The sequence below is a fragment of the Giraffa tippelskirchi genome, chromosome 11 (genome assembly GCF_054371585.1).
Source record: "Giraffa tippelskirchi isolate mGirTip1 chromosome 11, T2T-mGirTip1v1.2.pri, whole genome shotgun sequence".
Classification (NCBI taxonomy): Eukaryota; Metazoa; Chordata; class Mammalia; order Artiodactyla; family Giraffidae; genus Giraffa; species Giraffa tippelskirchi.
In genome coordinates this window covers 23,887,859-23,904,282 of record NC_137285.1, presented here as the reverse complement: position 1 = coordinate 23,904,282, position 16,424 = coordinate 23,887,859, and the positions used below count along the sequence as shown (strand labels likewise).

Sequence of the window (16,424 nt, the reverse complement as noted above, 5' to 3'; positions counted from 1 at the left end):
GCATGTGGGATCTTTGTTCCTCCACCAGGGATCGAACTTGTGCCCCTGCATTGGAAGATGGATTTTTTTTTAATTATTTATTTTTAATTGAAGGATAACTGCTTTACAATATTGTGTTGGTTTCTGCCATACATCAGTATGAATCAGCCATACTGATTCATATGACCCCTCACTCGTAAACTTCCCTCTCTCTTCCCACCCCACCCCACCCCTCTAAGTTGTCACAGAGCACTGGTTTGAGCTCCCTGAGTCGTACAGCAAATTCCCATTGGCTATCTATTTTAAATATGGTAGTGTATATGTGTCCATGTTAGTCTCCTTTCGTCCCACCCTCTCCTTCCTCCCCCAAACTCCCGTCCACAGGTCTGTTCTCTGTCTGCATCTCCGTTGTGCTAAGTTGATTCAGTCGTGTCCGACTCTGTGTGACCCCATGGACTGCAGCCTGCCAGGCTCCTCTGTCCATGGGATTCTCTAGGCAAGAATACTGTGGTGGGTTGCCATGCCCTCCTCCAGGGGAATCTTCCAGAGCCAGGGATCAAAGCTGTGTCTCTTATGTGTCCTGCACTGGCAGTTGGGTTCTTTACCACTTGCGTCACTTGGGACACCTGTTTGCTGCCCTTGAAATAAGTTAATCAGTACCGTCCTTCTACATAGAAGGAGGATTCTTAACCACTGAACCACCAGAGAAGTCCCTCTCTCTTTTTAAAAATACTTTAAATATTTCACTCCACTCTCATCTTGTTTGCACGGTTCCATAGGAGTCAGATATAATTCTTATAAATTTTTTCCTCTTTACGTAAGTGGGGTTTTTTTCCCCTTTTGACTTCTTTCAAGGTATTTTTTTTTCCTTATTTTTGACCTTCTGTAGTTCGAATGTGTTAAGCTTACATGTATATTTTTCTGGCATTTACCTTTCTTGATGATTTCTGAGTTTACTGAATCTGTGGTTTGGTGTCTGACCTTGATCTTGGAGAACTATCCGAGTTATTGTTTCAAGTATTTCTTCTGTTTCTTTCTCCCTTTCTTTTCCTTCTGGCAGTCTCATTATGCATGTTATACTCTTTGAAACTGTCCCATAGCTCTAGGATAGTCTACTCTGGTTGTTTATCCCGTTCTCTTTCGATTGTAGATCATTGTTTTGTTTTGTTTTTTTAAACTTTATTTATTTGGCTGCCCTGGGTCTTAGTTGCAGCATGTGAACTCTTAGTTGCGGCATGTGGGATCTAGTTCCCAAACCAGGGATCGAACCTGAACCCCCTACATTGGGAGCACAGAGTCTTAGTCATTGGACCACCAGGGAAGTCTCAATAATAGACCCGTGGTTTTTAACTGGGCACATGGCTGCTGGGAGAAAAGCCTGCAATCCTAAGCTTCCCTTACAATGGGATGTGAGCACAGTATGTAACTAGAAACAGGAATTTTCCTGAAAGGGAAGAGAGAAATCTTTGCTCCCACTTTGCATCTTCCTGCAGCCTGGAATTCAGGCATGATGGTAGTGCTTGGGCAACCACTTTACACCATGGGGGTAGAGATGAACACCTACTGAGGATGGAGGGATCTGAGTCTCTGACCCTGGGAAGCACAATCTGAGCTGAATTACTCTCTTTACTTGATAGATAAAAATATATTTCTCTTCTGCTTAAGCCACTATTATTTTGGATTTTCTGTCAGTCATACCCAAATGTTAATTCTAAATAATACCTTTCCACTCCCCATACCCAGGGTAGAGTTGGCCCCTCTTAATGATGGTTCCACGTTCAGCATGTTTAAATGTCCACATAATGTAAGTCAGCTAAAAAGTGAAATAACAAACCTTGCAGAAGATGCAGGATTTTCCTGAAATGGATGAAACAGATGCTGGAAAATTACCTAAAACCCAGGCAAAGGAGGCTCTGGCAGGATGGAACCAGGTAATGAGTGACTTAAGGATGATGACAGGGCAGACACTGCAAAAGAAAACCACAATATCAAAGGAAGAAAAGCAGCTCCGAGGAATATTGATGAAGTCTCAGTGGATGGGCTTTGTTTATTTGTTTATATGAAATATTTCTTGGCACTGTGCTGAGAATTTCAATTCTATCTGCAGAAATAAATCTTAGTAAACATTAGACAAATGTACTCATATGTTCTTAATGTTGGGATTCAGTTTTGAATACAAAGTCACAACCAATCTTTACTTTGATGGTCCTTGTTTTCCCTGAAATTCTGGTCCATATTCAAGTGCGTGTTTTTCAGTCAGTCCTTGTCCCTCGTGGCTGCACATTGGATCAGGGAAACTCTGGGGCTGGGTGCCTCCGCCTCCAAGACTCTGATGTAATTGGTCTGAGATGCAGCCCAAGCATCAGAAGTTTTAAAAGTGAGAGGGGGGGACTTCTCTGGTGGTCCAGTGGTTAAGAGTTTGCCTGCCAATGCAGGAGACACAGGTTCGATCCCTGCCCCAGAAAGATTCCACATGCTTTGGGGAAACTAAGCCCGTGCACTGCAACTATTGAGTCTGTGCTCTAGAGCCTGGGAGCCACAGCTACTGAAGTCCGCACGGCCTAGAGCCTGTGCTCTGTGATGAGAGAAGCCAGCACAATGAGAAGTCCACACACAGCAATTAGAGTAGCCCATGCTCTGCAACAAGAGAAAAGCCCATGCAGCAACAGCCAAAAATGAATAAATACATGAAATTATTTTAAAAAATCAAATAAAATTAAAAATAAAAGCTGAGGCTGGGGAACTGCTGCTTTTACTACCTGGCCTCCCTGGTGAGGGCTGGCTTTGGCTGGGGAGGACTTCCTGTGTGTCATTCCCACATCCGACTCCTGACTCCAACAGGAGACTGGGTCAGAAAGGGGAAGCGAGATGGGAGGGTGGGGTGTTGGGAAATGCATATGAAAGGGGGAGGAGAGAGAGGTGGGAGGAGGAAGAAGACAAGAGCTGGCTCTCCCCATCTCCTAAGGGGATGCAATTAACAAACTGCAAGGTCAAGCACCAGGAAGCTTCTAGGGAGGAGTTCATGCAGCTGTGCCAAGTATTGTTACTGAAGATGACACAGAAATGTAACGAACACTTGAAGCCACCTGCCGGCTGAGAGTACAAAGGATTTCCAAATCCCGTCCCTAACTGATAGTGTGTGTGAGTGTGTTAGTCACTCTGTCGTGCTCCTCTGTCCACGGCATTCTCCAGGCAAGAATACTGGAGTTAGTGGCCATTGCCCTCTCAGGAGATCTTCCCGGCCCAGGGATTGAACCCGGGTCTCCTGCATTGCAGGCGGTCTCTTTAGCATCTGAGCCACAGTGAGGGAAGCCATCAGAACGGAGACCAGCTAGGGGCACATTCCAGTCTGCGGGGTGCTCAAGGCACCGTGTGGACCACTCATTCCCATCTGCATGGAGAGCCTGCACAGTCTGCTTTTGGAAACCTGAAGGTACCTGATGAACCTTTCAGATCAAAACACAGCTATCCTATTTAACTTCATTGCAAAAGTGTGGGGAAGGGGTGCGGAGGGCTCTTCTGGCAGAAGCGGTGAGCACCAGCCAGCCCATCACACTAATTGCAAGTCAGGTACGAGCAGTACCTCTTTGCTAGAGAACACCGTGCTGCGTTAAATGCAATTTGCCTCCTCATGTGAAGGTTATAGTATCTTAGTTCTATCTGGAAATTGACTCGTTGAGTCATCCAAACCTGTACATCAGCAAATTGGAAACTATACACAAAATGTTTAAACATAAAGTTAACGGAGTATGAAACTGAGAGCATCAAGAACATTTACAGAAAAGCATTCTTTTTACGTCTATACTTTGGTATTAAAACAGCAATTGCATTTTAAACCCCTCTTAATGAGATGCGTCAGTGTACTAATATCTGCTTTTAAAGTGCAGGAACTGGAGGGTGGAGTGGGTCTGGTTCTTGCTGAACCAGGCTCACAAAAGGAACACACAGGGACTCTTGCTGTACAGCGGACGGTGACACTTTATTCATTTAAAAACATGCCCTTCCCCAAAGGGCATGAGGCATGTGTGTATGTTTCTATAAAGATATGGATGAACAACGCTGAGGTTCAGTGGAGCCAAGCACATACAATATCATTCAACCATGATGAGAGTAGAGACTCCCAGACCAGTATTTTATCAACAGCAGCATCACTGGTCAGTACCCAGGACAACATCTGGCTTTTTCTTAGGTTGGCATCACTGATTCCAGACTCAGATGGATCTGTCCACTAGGGGTTTGGACTCTGTTTCTCCCTTCCTCTCTTTCTCTATGGCCATAGGGGAGCCCCAACTCTCGCGACCCTCAGATGCCACCAAAAAAAAAAAAAAAGGAGGAGGATGGTGATGGGTATTGTTAGAGAATCCTGGGCATGAGGAGCAGGTTTACCAGATAATTGCCTTTGGGAAGGTACTCTGTTGTGAGATTGAGGTGTAGAATTAAACTGGAAATGACACGGGACAGAATCTATAAATACTCTGTTCTCATCTCCACGTCATCAGCACCAGAGTTTAAGGTGTTCAGTCAGAGGCTTCCTCTTTTAGGTTTGGCTGTTTATAAAAACAGGGTGGTTGGAAAGAAAAAAACCCCAAGATGTTGTGAAGTTTGAAGCAAAGACAGCATGGGTCTTCCTGCCCCCTCCAGGGTCTGTGGGCATCAGAACAAACCCTAAGGAAACACTTCCTCAGATGGACTCAGAGCTGGCTTCATCTTCTCCTTTGGATCCTGTGGTTTCCAACTTTACACAAGAAATGGAGCATGTCACCCCCAGTCATCATGGAATGTCCACTGGAAAGTGGGGGTTTCAGGATCCAACAGAGGCAAACGCCGCCACCAAAGAAAACAAGACCAGAGTTTGGGGGGTGCCCCACTGGTGTGGTCAGGCTGTCCTTACAGTGATGGTGACACTTGGTTAAACTCGCCCAGTGCTGGATAAGGTCACAGGGACCCACGTGGTGGTCCTGAGATGGGCTGAAGGCCCAATGAGTGGTGACCTGATCTCCACTCATTGCTGGGTCTCTGAGGCTGAGTCCCTGATGCTGAACCCAAAGAGTTTCAGTGTCTTCCAGGCCATGGGTGATGCAGCCTTAGTGCCAACTGATTTTCAACCCCAGTTTGACGGGAGGTAGGTGGAGCCTACAGGGTGGGGGGGTGGGGGTGGTGCTGCCTGCTTATCTAAAGAGGCCCGGGCTATCTTACAGTTACATGACTGATTACACATAGCCCTGCTTCCAGTGTTCAGAGAAGCAAACCTGCAGAGCCCGGGGGCACAGCCAGACATCTGTCAGCCCCAGATTTGCTTCAGGGTCTGTACCATGTCAAAAATCGCTGCCAGGATCCCTCTCAGCCGACGTGTCTGATATTTGCTTTTGCTCCTTAAGCAGGCAGTGATGGGCTACAGGTCATCAGAAGACAGGAGAGTGGTGTCTACCCTGTGAGGGCTTACAAAATAAGTCCTTGTTGTCCCTAGGAACGTCCTAAAGCAGCTAATCCAACTCTCTCCCTGACTTCCCTTAAAACCAGTGACCCCGCCCCCACCCCAGTGAGGACTGCATCTCCATGAGGTATGATCTGGAAGCACATCTGGGATGTTACTTGGAAGCATAGAGAGGTTTTGGATGAATCGTCTGATGATTGATAGGTCTACGGTTCCAGTGAACTAGGCTTGGTTTGCACTGGCCGGGCCCCCTGCCCAGAACTCTGTCCAAGGGTATCTGCCCATGGCTGAGCATCTCACAGCACCAGGCAGGCCCTCTTAGTCCTCAGTGCTTCTCTCCAGCGTCCTGACCAGATGCCCGTAGGTCTTTCTTTCCTCCTGCCATGAATGATACTTTCTCACATACTCCCTTCCGTTGGCCACGATTTTTTTTTCTAATGCCGGATCGCTCACCAGTCTCTTTGCCAGCTGAACAAACTCCTGCAAAGAAGGAGGTGGAGGAGAAAGAGAGGTAAATAGTTGGTGAAATGGGGGATGCAAACACATCTGAAAGCTCAGGTCAGCCTTTGCTCCTGGTCCCTCTTTTGCCCACCTCCCTTATTCTGGAAAAAAAAAAAATAGCCTTTCAGAGGGATGCAAGTTAGTGCAAACATTGAGACTGAGTAAGAAATTACACACACAAACCACACACACACACATGCTAGGGTGAACATCGTGGAAAAATACTGGAGCCATCAATTATGCTTCCTCCATCTTTCTTCCCTAGATTGCCCAAACCTGCTGTTTCTTACAGTAACTGAATCCTAACAGTGACTCTTAGATCCACAATTTCTTCCCTCCTTTGTACTCAGCTGGGAGATGAAGTCAGTCAGGTCTTACTCCAGGATCTGAGCTCCTATATTGTAGACAGTAGTACCTCTGCACAGTTTTTTTTTTTTTTTTTCATTATATTCCTTTATCTTTCCTGTGCACAGAGCATGTCTTCAAATCATGGACATCATCTGACGGAGTGGAAAAGGTCAGGCTTCTACTGGCCCAGATCTGGGTGCAAATCCTCTTTGAAATATGTAACTTAGCTGTGCAGCTTTGGGCAAACTGGTTAACCTCTCTGAGCCCCACACTGATCATCTCCCAAGGGGCACTGGGCACTTGACAGATAAGCCCTGCCCTGCCCCTGACTCCATAGGGGAGAGGGATTTAACCAGCCTCAACTTCCTAGACTTTGCTTCTGGTGCTCGGCTTCAGAGCGAGGAAGTCTACATTGCTCTGTGTTTATCCATACTTTTTGTAGACACTGATGCAATGAAAAAGTGGCCACCTCTTTTAATAATTAAAAATAATTTTTTGCTTGGAGTTCACTGTGAGCAGGTGGGATCTCAGTTCCCTGACCAGGGATCAAGCCTGCACTCCCTGGATTTGAAGTGCAGAGTCTTCACCAGCGGACTGCCAGAGAAGTCCCCAAGTGCACGCTTAGTCGCTCAGTTGTGTGAGACTCTTTGCAACCCCATGGACTGTGGCCCACCAGGCTCCTCTGTCCATGTCCAGGCAAGAATACTGAAGTGGGTTGCCATTCCCTTCTCCAGGGGATCTTCCCAACCCAGAGATTGAACCCAGGTCTTCTGTCTTGCAGGCAGATTCTTTACTACCTAAGTGACCAAGGAAGCCCAAACTAAAGTAAGACTGCCAGAGAAATTCCAAAGTGGCCACTTTTTAATAAGGGTTTAAAGGGTTTAAGGGTTAAGAATTTAATTAAAACCCTTCATAATTGGAAAGAATTAGAATTGTTTTGATTGATAAAGAGTATTCAGAGAGAGAAAGGGAACATGCATTGTTTATTATGCTTGCACATAAGTCAAAACAGTGCTCATAAGCCAGGAGGCCTGCATTTAAATTCACACCCTACCATTTTCTGGTTGGGTTGGTTGTTTTTTCGATACTGAGATGCATGAGCTATTTGTATATTTTAGAGAATAATCCCTTGTCAGTTAAAGAAAGTGAAAGTGAAACCGACTCTTTGCAACCCCATGGACTGTAACCTACCAGGTTCCTCCATCCATGGGATTTTCCAGGCAAGAATACTGGAGTGGGTTGCCATTTCCTTCTCCAGGAGATCTTCCTGACCCAGGGATTGAACCTGAGTCTCCCTCATTGTAGGCAGACACTTTACTGTCTGAGGCATCAGTTAACTTGTTTGCAAATATTTTCTCCCATTCAGAGAGTTGTCTTTTCATCTTATGGTTTCCTTTGCTGTGCAAAAGTCTTTAAGTTTAATTTCGTCTCTCTCTTTTTTTTTTTTAATTTTCGTTACTCCAGGAGGTGGGTCAAAAAAAGATCTTGCTGTGATTTATGTCCAAGAGGAGATGGATAAAGAAGATGTGGTACATATATATAATGGAATATTACTCAGCCCTAAAAAGGAACAAAATTGTGCCATTGCAGAGATGTGCATGGACCCAGAGGCTATCATACAGACTGAAGTAAGTCAGAAAGAGAAAAACAAATATCATATAATATAATGTTTATGTGGAATCTAGAAAAATTATACAGATGAACTTATCTGCAAAGCAGGAATAGAGTCACAGATGTTCAGGACAAATGTATGGATACTAAGTGGGGGAAGAGGGGTAGGATGAATTAGAAGATTGGGATTGACATATATACCATATGTGGTTAAAATAGGTAACTAATGAGAGCCTACTGTATAGCATAGGGAACTCTGCTTAGTACTCTGTGGTGACCTAAATGGGAAGGAAATCCAAAAAAAGAGGGGATATATGTATACCTATAGCTGATTCCCTTTGCTGTAGAGTAGAAACTAACACAACATTGCAAAGCAACTGTACTCCAATAAAAATTAATGAAAAAAAATCACAGAAGTGATGCTGGATGCATTTTGTAACCTGAGCCTCAGTTCCTTCATCTTTAAAATAGGAATAATAACAGTACCTAGGGCTTCCCAGGGGGTTCAGTGGTAAAGAATCTGCCTGCCAATGTAGGAGATGTGGGTTCGATCCTTGGGTCTGGAAGATCCCCTGGAGAATGGAATGACTCCAGTATTCTTGCCTGGAGAATCCCATGGACAGAGGAGGCTGGCGGAGCTACAATCCATGGGATGGTAACAAGTTGGAAACGACTTAGCAACTAAACAACTAAAACAAACAGTACCTGCTTTGTAGTGTGTTGAGAGGATTTAATGAGTTAATACAAAGAATTCAGGGCAGAGCCTAGCCCAGACTTAGCTATCATTATTATTATGATTCACCAACTTGTGTAAATTCCAATAAAACAACAGAGATTAATACACAATGCTTTGCTGTTTGCAAGGAACATCCACATACTCTCAAAATTACTGTTAATTAAATGTTGGATGATTTTTATAGCTAGCAATATAAATAGCAATATTTACAATAGAGTAGAATTATATTTTTAAGCAGTATGCATACACTTTATGGTAAATTGGTGTTCTTTTTATAATAAAAATATAACATATTTATTCTCATCTCATAGGATAACAACATCCTTATTAAAGTTATTCTAGAGGCTTATAGCTTTGGTACATTATTTTAAGATGCTGGTCATATCTTTGATTTACCTGATACAGAGACTTTGGCTAAAACTCAACCACCCTGCTTATGATTTCTATAGAATCTATGACCATTTTACAACAGAGTCCCGAATGATAGAGTTTCTAGGAATAGGATGTGATAAAGCACACTGTTTATTCTCTCTGCATTTGAGACTGAACAAAAAAAAACACAGATGGAAATAAAGCAAGAGAGAGTCGGGTGAGGAGTGAGAAACGTCCTTGCCGCTGGCATAGAACCTAGGACGCTGGCTGAAAGAAAAGAAAGAAGAAAATCACACTCTGGAATGTTGAGAGTCACTCTCTGAGGCCCTGAAATTATTTTCTTCTGGGCTGAAACAGCTCCCCCATGACAACTAAGGCAATATTCTGAACACACTCATGCGGACAATGAGAAAAGTATGTTGACACACTCTGTCATTCACTCTGTGCAAGATGGTGGCTGCAGCGCTTCCAGTTTCTTTGCAATAGGACCTGCCCGCTCCTCCCATAAAGTGGGGAGGAGGTCTATTTCTCCATCTCCTGAATCTAGGCTGGTCCTGTAATTTGCTTTGACTAACAGACTAGGTCAGAAGTAATGTTGTCTGACTTCCAAGCAAAGCTTCAAAAGGCCTTACAGCTCCCATCTTTGCCATCATGGGGCCCCGAGGTCACCCCACAAAGAAGCCTGAGATAGCCTCCTGAAGACGAAAGACCATTTGAACAGAGATGCCTGGCTACCACCTGCATCACAACCAGGCACTCATCCAGTGGACCAAAGAACCATGCTATAAGAGCTGAGGCAAAACTTCCAGGGTCTTCCCTGGTGGTCCAGGGGTTAGGAGTCTGCCTGACAATGCAGGGGACACAGGTTCGATCCCTGGTGCGTGAGGATCCCACGTGCAGTGGAGGAACTAAGCCCGTGCGCCACAACTACTAAGCCCTCATGGCTAGAGCCTGTGCTTCGCAACAAGAGAAGCCATCACGAATGAGAAGCCTGTGCACCATAACTAGACAGTAGACCTTGTTGGCCACAACTAGGGAAAGACTTAGTGCAGCCAAAAATAAATAAATAAAAATTTTTCAAAAAATTCCAGGAAACAAGTATAAATGCCAACTTATCATCATCCCAACCAAAGCCCCACAGCTTCTATATACCTGTCACCTGCAGAACTCGCCAGAACACTCACCATCTGACTCCCAAATCCTGGTTAGGAAGGGGAGTGTTCATCACTCATGTAATGATCTATTCTTGAAAATTATTCATGATAATAAGTTATGAGGCATTAAAAGATGCATAGCGAAGAAGAACTAAAGAGCCTCTTGACGAAAGTGAAAGAGTAGAGTGAAAACGTTGGCTTAAAACTCAACATTCAAAAAACTAAGATCATGGCATCTGGTCCCATCACTTCATGGCAAATAGATGGGGAAACAATGGAAATAGTAACAGACTTTATTTTGGGGGCTCCAAAATCACTGCAGATGGTGATTGCAGCCATGAAATTAAAAGACGCTTACTCCTTGGAAGAAAAGCTATGACCAACCTAGACAGCATATTAAAAAGCAGAGACATTACTTTGCCAACAAGGGTTCATCTTGTCAAAGCTATGGCTTTTCCAGTAGCCATGGATGGATGTGAGAGTTGAACTGTAAAGAAAGCTGAGCACCGAAGAACTGATGCTTTTGAACTGTGGTGTTGGAGAAGACTCTTGAGAGTCCCTTGGACTGCAAGGAGACCAAACCAGTCCATCCTAAAGGAGATCAGTCCTGGGTGTTTGTTGGAAGGACTGATGCTGAAGCTGAAACTCCAATACTTTGGCCACCTGATTCAAAGAACTGACTCATTGGAAAAGACCCTGATGCTGGGAAGGACTGAGGCAGGAGGAGAAGGGGATGACAGAGGACGAAATTGTTGGATGGCATCACTGACTCGATGGACATGAGTTTGGGAAAGCTTCAGGAGTTGGTGATGGACAGGGAAGCCTGGTGTGATGCAGTCCTTGGGGTCACAAAGAGTCGGACACAACTGAGCAACTGAACTATAACTGTAACACTAAAACAAGTAAAAGAAAATAGAAACCAAGTATTAGGATCCCACATCTTTAAATCAGAGTTGGAAACTCAGGTGCCTGCCTCCTAGGCTCTGGCAGGGAAGTCAAACCCGAGCTGCCTTGGTGAATAGAGGCCTCTGCTTGTTTCCACATTGCCTACGATCTTCAAGAGAAGTCGAAATTCTGAATATTTATGTAAAAGCACTCCATGTTAAATATCAACAGCTAATTCAAAATCTTAAGTATACAGTAAAACTAAACAAAACATGTTTGCACACTAGATCCACCCCAGGACCAGCGGTGTGCAAATGCTGGCATAGGTTATAGGTTTCAAAAGTTTTTTAAAAAAATCATGCAAATGAGTAGAGTTTTGCTTTTGTAATTACTCAATTAGGTGTTGACCATTTTCAGAGTTTTCTTCCTTTCTGAGTGGTGGAAAAACTCGTGGAAAAACTTCTCACTGAGAAATAAGTCAGAGAGAGGACAATAAATACTGAATGTTAAAAGTTACAAGTGGAATCTAAAAAAATAAAATGAAGGAATGAATATAACAAAACAGACACAAATACAGAGACCAAACCAGTGGTTACCAGAGGGGAGAGGTAAGTGGGGAGAGGTGAGATAGGGGTATGAGATTAACAGGAACAAGCTGTTACAAAATAAACAAGCTACAAGGATATATTGTACAGCACGGGAAATACAGCCAATATTTTATAGTAATTTTAAACAGAATATAATGTGTAAAAATAATGAATCACTACATTGTACACTTGAGACTAATGTAATATTGTAAGCCAACTGTATTTCAATTAAATTTTTTTTTTTCTCACTGAATCCTTTCGACCTGCCTTGTTGCCCTGAGGCAACAACCAGATCCAGGGCATGAGAAGCTGCCCATTTCACAGGACGGGTAGTTAGACCTCTGCTGGGAGCCTTCACGTAACTATGTCAGCAGAAAGCCACAGGGCAGAGAGAAACCCCTCAACAGGAAACAAATGACCCACGTGGAGAGAACACAAGAGCTGGCAGACTGAACATGGGATGGTTTTAAAGAACACTGCATTCCGGCAACCTTCTGTGAGTGATACATACTTATTCTTACTGGAAGAGCAAAAGTCAACCACATAAAAACTCTGCATTTCAGGTTCTGGGTGTATGTTCAATTAAACAGCCCCAAAGCTGCTTCTGCAGATGCTTTGAATACAACAACTCACTGATGGGAGAAATTGACAAGGAGCTTTCTGAAGACTGACAGATGTGCTGTCATTAAGATTGTGGTTTTCCCCGGGGCTTTCTTGCATGGAATCCTGTGGTTAATTAAGGTTTTGTCTGTACCTCTGGTTCTCAACTTTGCCATAAGATTCTGATTGGATAGGCTGGGGTTGGGGTCCAGGAGTGTTGTCTTAGTCTGTTTGAGCAGAGACATCACTTTGCCGACAAAGGTCCATCTAGTCAAAGCTATAGTTTTTCTGGTACTCATGTATGGATATGAGAGTTGGACCATAAAGAAGGCTGAGCACCAAAGAATTGATGCTTTTGAGCTGTGGTGCTCAAGAAGACTCTTGAGAGTCCCTTGGACAGCAAAGAGATCAAACTAGAGGAAATGAACATTGAATATTCGTTGAAAGGACTGATGCTGAAGTTGAAGCTCCAATACTTTGGCCACCTGATGCAAAGAGTTGACTCACTGGCAGAGAACCTGATGCTGGGAAAGACTGGGGGCAGGGGAAGGGGACAACAGAGGATGAGATGATTGGATGGCATCATTGACTCAGTGAACATGAGTTTGAGCAAACTCTGGGAGACAGTGAAGGACAGGGAAGCCTGGCATGCTGCAGTCCATGGGGTCGCAAAGAGTGGGACATGACTGAACAACAACAACAGAATACCAGAGGCTGGGGGGGCGCAGCTCATAAACAGCAAACATTTACTTCGCTCAGTTCTGGAGGCTGAAAGGATCTGCTTCTTGATTCATAGATATTCGTTTTCTCATTATAATCTCATGTGGCGGAAGGAATCAGAGATCTTTGTGGGGTTCTTTTTAAAAAATTGGTTAAGTTTTGGCTGCGATGGGTCTTCATTGCTGCATGCAGGCTTTCTCTAGCTGCATCGAGCAGGGCTATTCTTTGCTGCAGTGTGAGAGCTTCTCCTTGTGGTGGCTTCTCTTGTCACCAAGGCTCTAGGCACAAGAGCTTCAGTAGTTGCAGCCTGTGGGCTCTAGTGAGCAAGGGCTCAGTGGTTGCAGCACATGGGCTCAGCTGCCCCTCGGAATGTGGAATCTTTCCAGAGCAGGGACTGAACCTGTGTCCCCTGCATTGACAGGCAGATTCTTAACCACTGGACCACCAGGGAAGTCCATGTACGGTCCTTTTTATTAGGGCTCTAACTCCATTCATGAGGACCCCACCTTCATGTCCTAATGGACTACTGGAGGCCCCACCTCTTAACACCATCACAGGAGAGGTTAGAATTTCAACATGTGGATTTGGGGGTGAGTGTGTGGAGGCACAAACATTTGGTCCATAATACATGTGTATTTTCTAATAGTTCTCCCCCTGCCAGGTGATTGTGGCCTAAGATGGACCACTGTGACTACCTTATTTTATACAAGTTATTAGGCCACAGAATAGATTGATCTTATTGGAAACTGCCAGTAGTGAGAATCCCACTTCAAGATTCATCAAGAAAAGTCTATTTTTCTTATGTGCAACACCATTCATTGGTCTCGAGTTAAGCTCTAGCTAAATGCCACATTTCGCACCGATGGGTATGTAAACATGGCCACATAATACTCCCAACTGTCTGTATATTAGCTATTCTCTTGACTCCTGCCATTAAGTAAAATGGGGGCCACTCATAAGAATGTACAAATAGTATTGGAATTACTCAGCATAAACCTGCAGCCTGCGTGCGTGCTAAGTAGCTTCAGTTGTGTCCAACTCTTTTCGACTCCATGGACTGTAGCCTGCCAGGCTCCTCTGTCCATGGGATTCTCCAGGCAAGAATAGTGGAGTGGGTTGCCATGCCCTCCTCCAGAGGATCTTCCTGACCCAGGAATCAAACTCGCATCTCTTATTTCTCCTGCATTGGCAGGCAGGTTCTTTACCACTAGTGCCACCTGGGAAGCCCAAACCTCCAGCTTATCATTTTTTAATTGAAGTGTAGTTAGTTTACAAATCTTGTATTAGTTTCTGGTGTACAGTAAAGTGATTCAGTTATACATATATACACATATTCTTTTTTATATACTTTTCCATTATGGCTTTATTACAAGATATGGAATCTAGTTCCCTGTGTCATACCGCAAGACCTTATTGTTTATTTATTTTATATATAGTCCTGTGGATCTCTTAATCCCAAACTCCTAATTTACCCCACCCCTTTCCCCTTTGGTAATCATAAATTTGTTTCCTATATCTGTGAGTCTATTTCTGTTTCATAAATAAGTTCATTTGTGCCATATTTTAGATTCCATATATAAGCAATATCACATGGTTTTTATCTTTGTCTGACTTACCTTTCACTTATTATGACGATCTCTAGGTCCATCCATGTTGCTGCAAATGGCCTTGTTTCATTCTTTTTTTATGGCTGAGTAGTATTCCATTGTATATACATACCCACATCTTCTTCATCCATTCATCCATTGGTCTAGTGTTAAGCTCTAGCTAAATGCCACTTCTGTTGATGGACACGTGTTTCTTTTATGTCCTGGCTATTGTGAATAGTGCTGCTATGAACGTTGAGGTGCATTTATCTTTTCAAATATATGAGTGCCATGGACCACTTGGTGAGAAAGTGAACTGCCTTTCAATTCTCTTCTATGCCTGGTTGAGTCAGGCAGAAAACCTCAGTGAGGTGCCAGCCTGTTCTCCAACTTCTCAACGATGACGCCTGATGTCTGTGGCCAAAAGCCTTCCATGGGGGCCAGAATCAGGCAGAATTTGACAATGACAACAGCTGACATTGATCATGTTTCAGCGTTCAGGATTTTGGGTTACATGCGTGTGTGCCCAGTTGCTTTAGTCATATCCAACTCTTTGCGATCCCATGGACTGTAGCCTGTCAGGCTCCTCTGTCCATGGGGATTCTCCAGGCAAGAGTACTGGAGTGGGCTGCCGTGCCCTCCTCCAGGGGATCTTCCTAGCCCAGGGATTGAACCCTCCTCTCCTGAGCCTAATGCATTGAAAGCAATTTCTTTACCTACTGAGCCATCCGTGAAGCCCAATAAGATGCTTAAGTACCCTTTTATTAACATTTACCCTCCAGCAGGTCTAAGACAGAGCCCCGTAAACAACATGTTGAAACTTCCAACTCAAACTATGAATAGTCCCAGTCAGCAGGACAAACAAAGCCACGAATAACTTCACATCAGCTCAGATACGAGTTTGCTGCCAAGGAAGTTTTGGCACCCAATTTACTAAAAGTAAAATTGTTTTTTCAAGTGTTTTGGGGATTTTGGAATTGCAGGAAAAGGGCGCGAACTCTGTGCTATGACTCCGACTCCTTTCACAGAACCATGGGGGCACAGGGAGGTCCAGGAACCTGCCCGAGGTGACACAGCGGGAAGTATCAGAAACGGGAATTAAACTCAGACTGTGCAGCCCCAGAGCCAAGGCTGCTTCACAGCAGGATGGAGTAAGTCCACAAAGCTGTCACACGGATCCACGGGACTTGGGACCTACTGATGAAGTTAAAGCAAGGATGATAGACATTCTCTCTCTCTCTTGCTTCCCAGATTCCTCTCAGAACATCAGTTCAAATATACGAGCTGGTAGAACATTGCCCTTGCTATGCTGGCAGCGCCGGAGGCAGAGAAGAGGAGGATGGCAGGATGGAAAGGGAAGAAAATGAGGAACGGCTTTGGAGAGAAGAGGTGGACTTGGGAGATGGTTCTGGTGGACACATTACCAGCAGTCAAATGTCAGAGGGAAAGAGCAAAACCCAGAAGAAATGTGCAAGTTAATCTGCAATTAAGTCATCCTGGTCATGCTTTGGGGAGATGCCATGAGCATGACATTGACAGTGTCACGCAAGGATCGCTGACTTCAGCGAGGACGTGGAAAGAACCATCTAAGGAGGGACACCTCGAAGTCCAGGCAGAGCTCAGGGGCCAAGGCTGTCATTGGCTACTTTGCAAAGAAAACAGGGAAAGACAGCAGTTCAATCACACCTCAACAGCACATGGCGTAGAGTCACATCATACTTAAATAACCAAAGGTGTTTACCAGAAAGATGATCCCTTTAATGTCCTGGTCTAAGTACATCTCCCATTAGTTACTGAGCACCCATCTGTGCCAGGACCTCCACAAGGGGGCTGCATGAATAAACCAGCATGACTGCCACTCTGGGGGGCACCCAGTTTGGGGTGGGGGGGTAGTGAGGCTGTGGACAATAA

General features: G+C 44.4%; 1 protein-coding gene across 2 annotated transcripts in view; it reads right to left on the bottom strand.

Annotated features, from left to right (window-relative positions):
- Positions 1 to 3,939: 3,939 nt before the first annotated feature.
- The window catches only part of GLT1D1 (glycosyltransferase 1 domain containing 1), a 104,077-nt gene continuing 91,592 nt past the window's right edge, over positions 3,940 to 16,424 (bottom strand). For both annotated transcript variants that reach the window (XM_081544709.1, XM_081544710.1), the window contains one exon: positions 3,940 to 5,893. In XM_081544709.1, the coding sequence (XP_081400835.1) occupies positions 5,732 to 5,893 (162 nt within the window). In that variant the 3' untranslated portion in view covers positions 3,940 to 5,731. The remainder of the gene's footprint in view (positions 5,894 to 16,424) is intronic.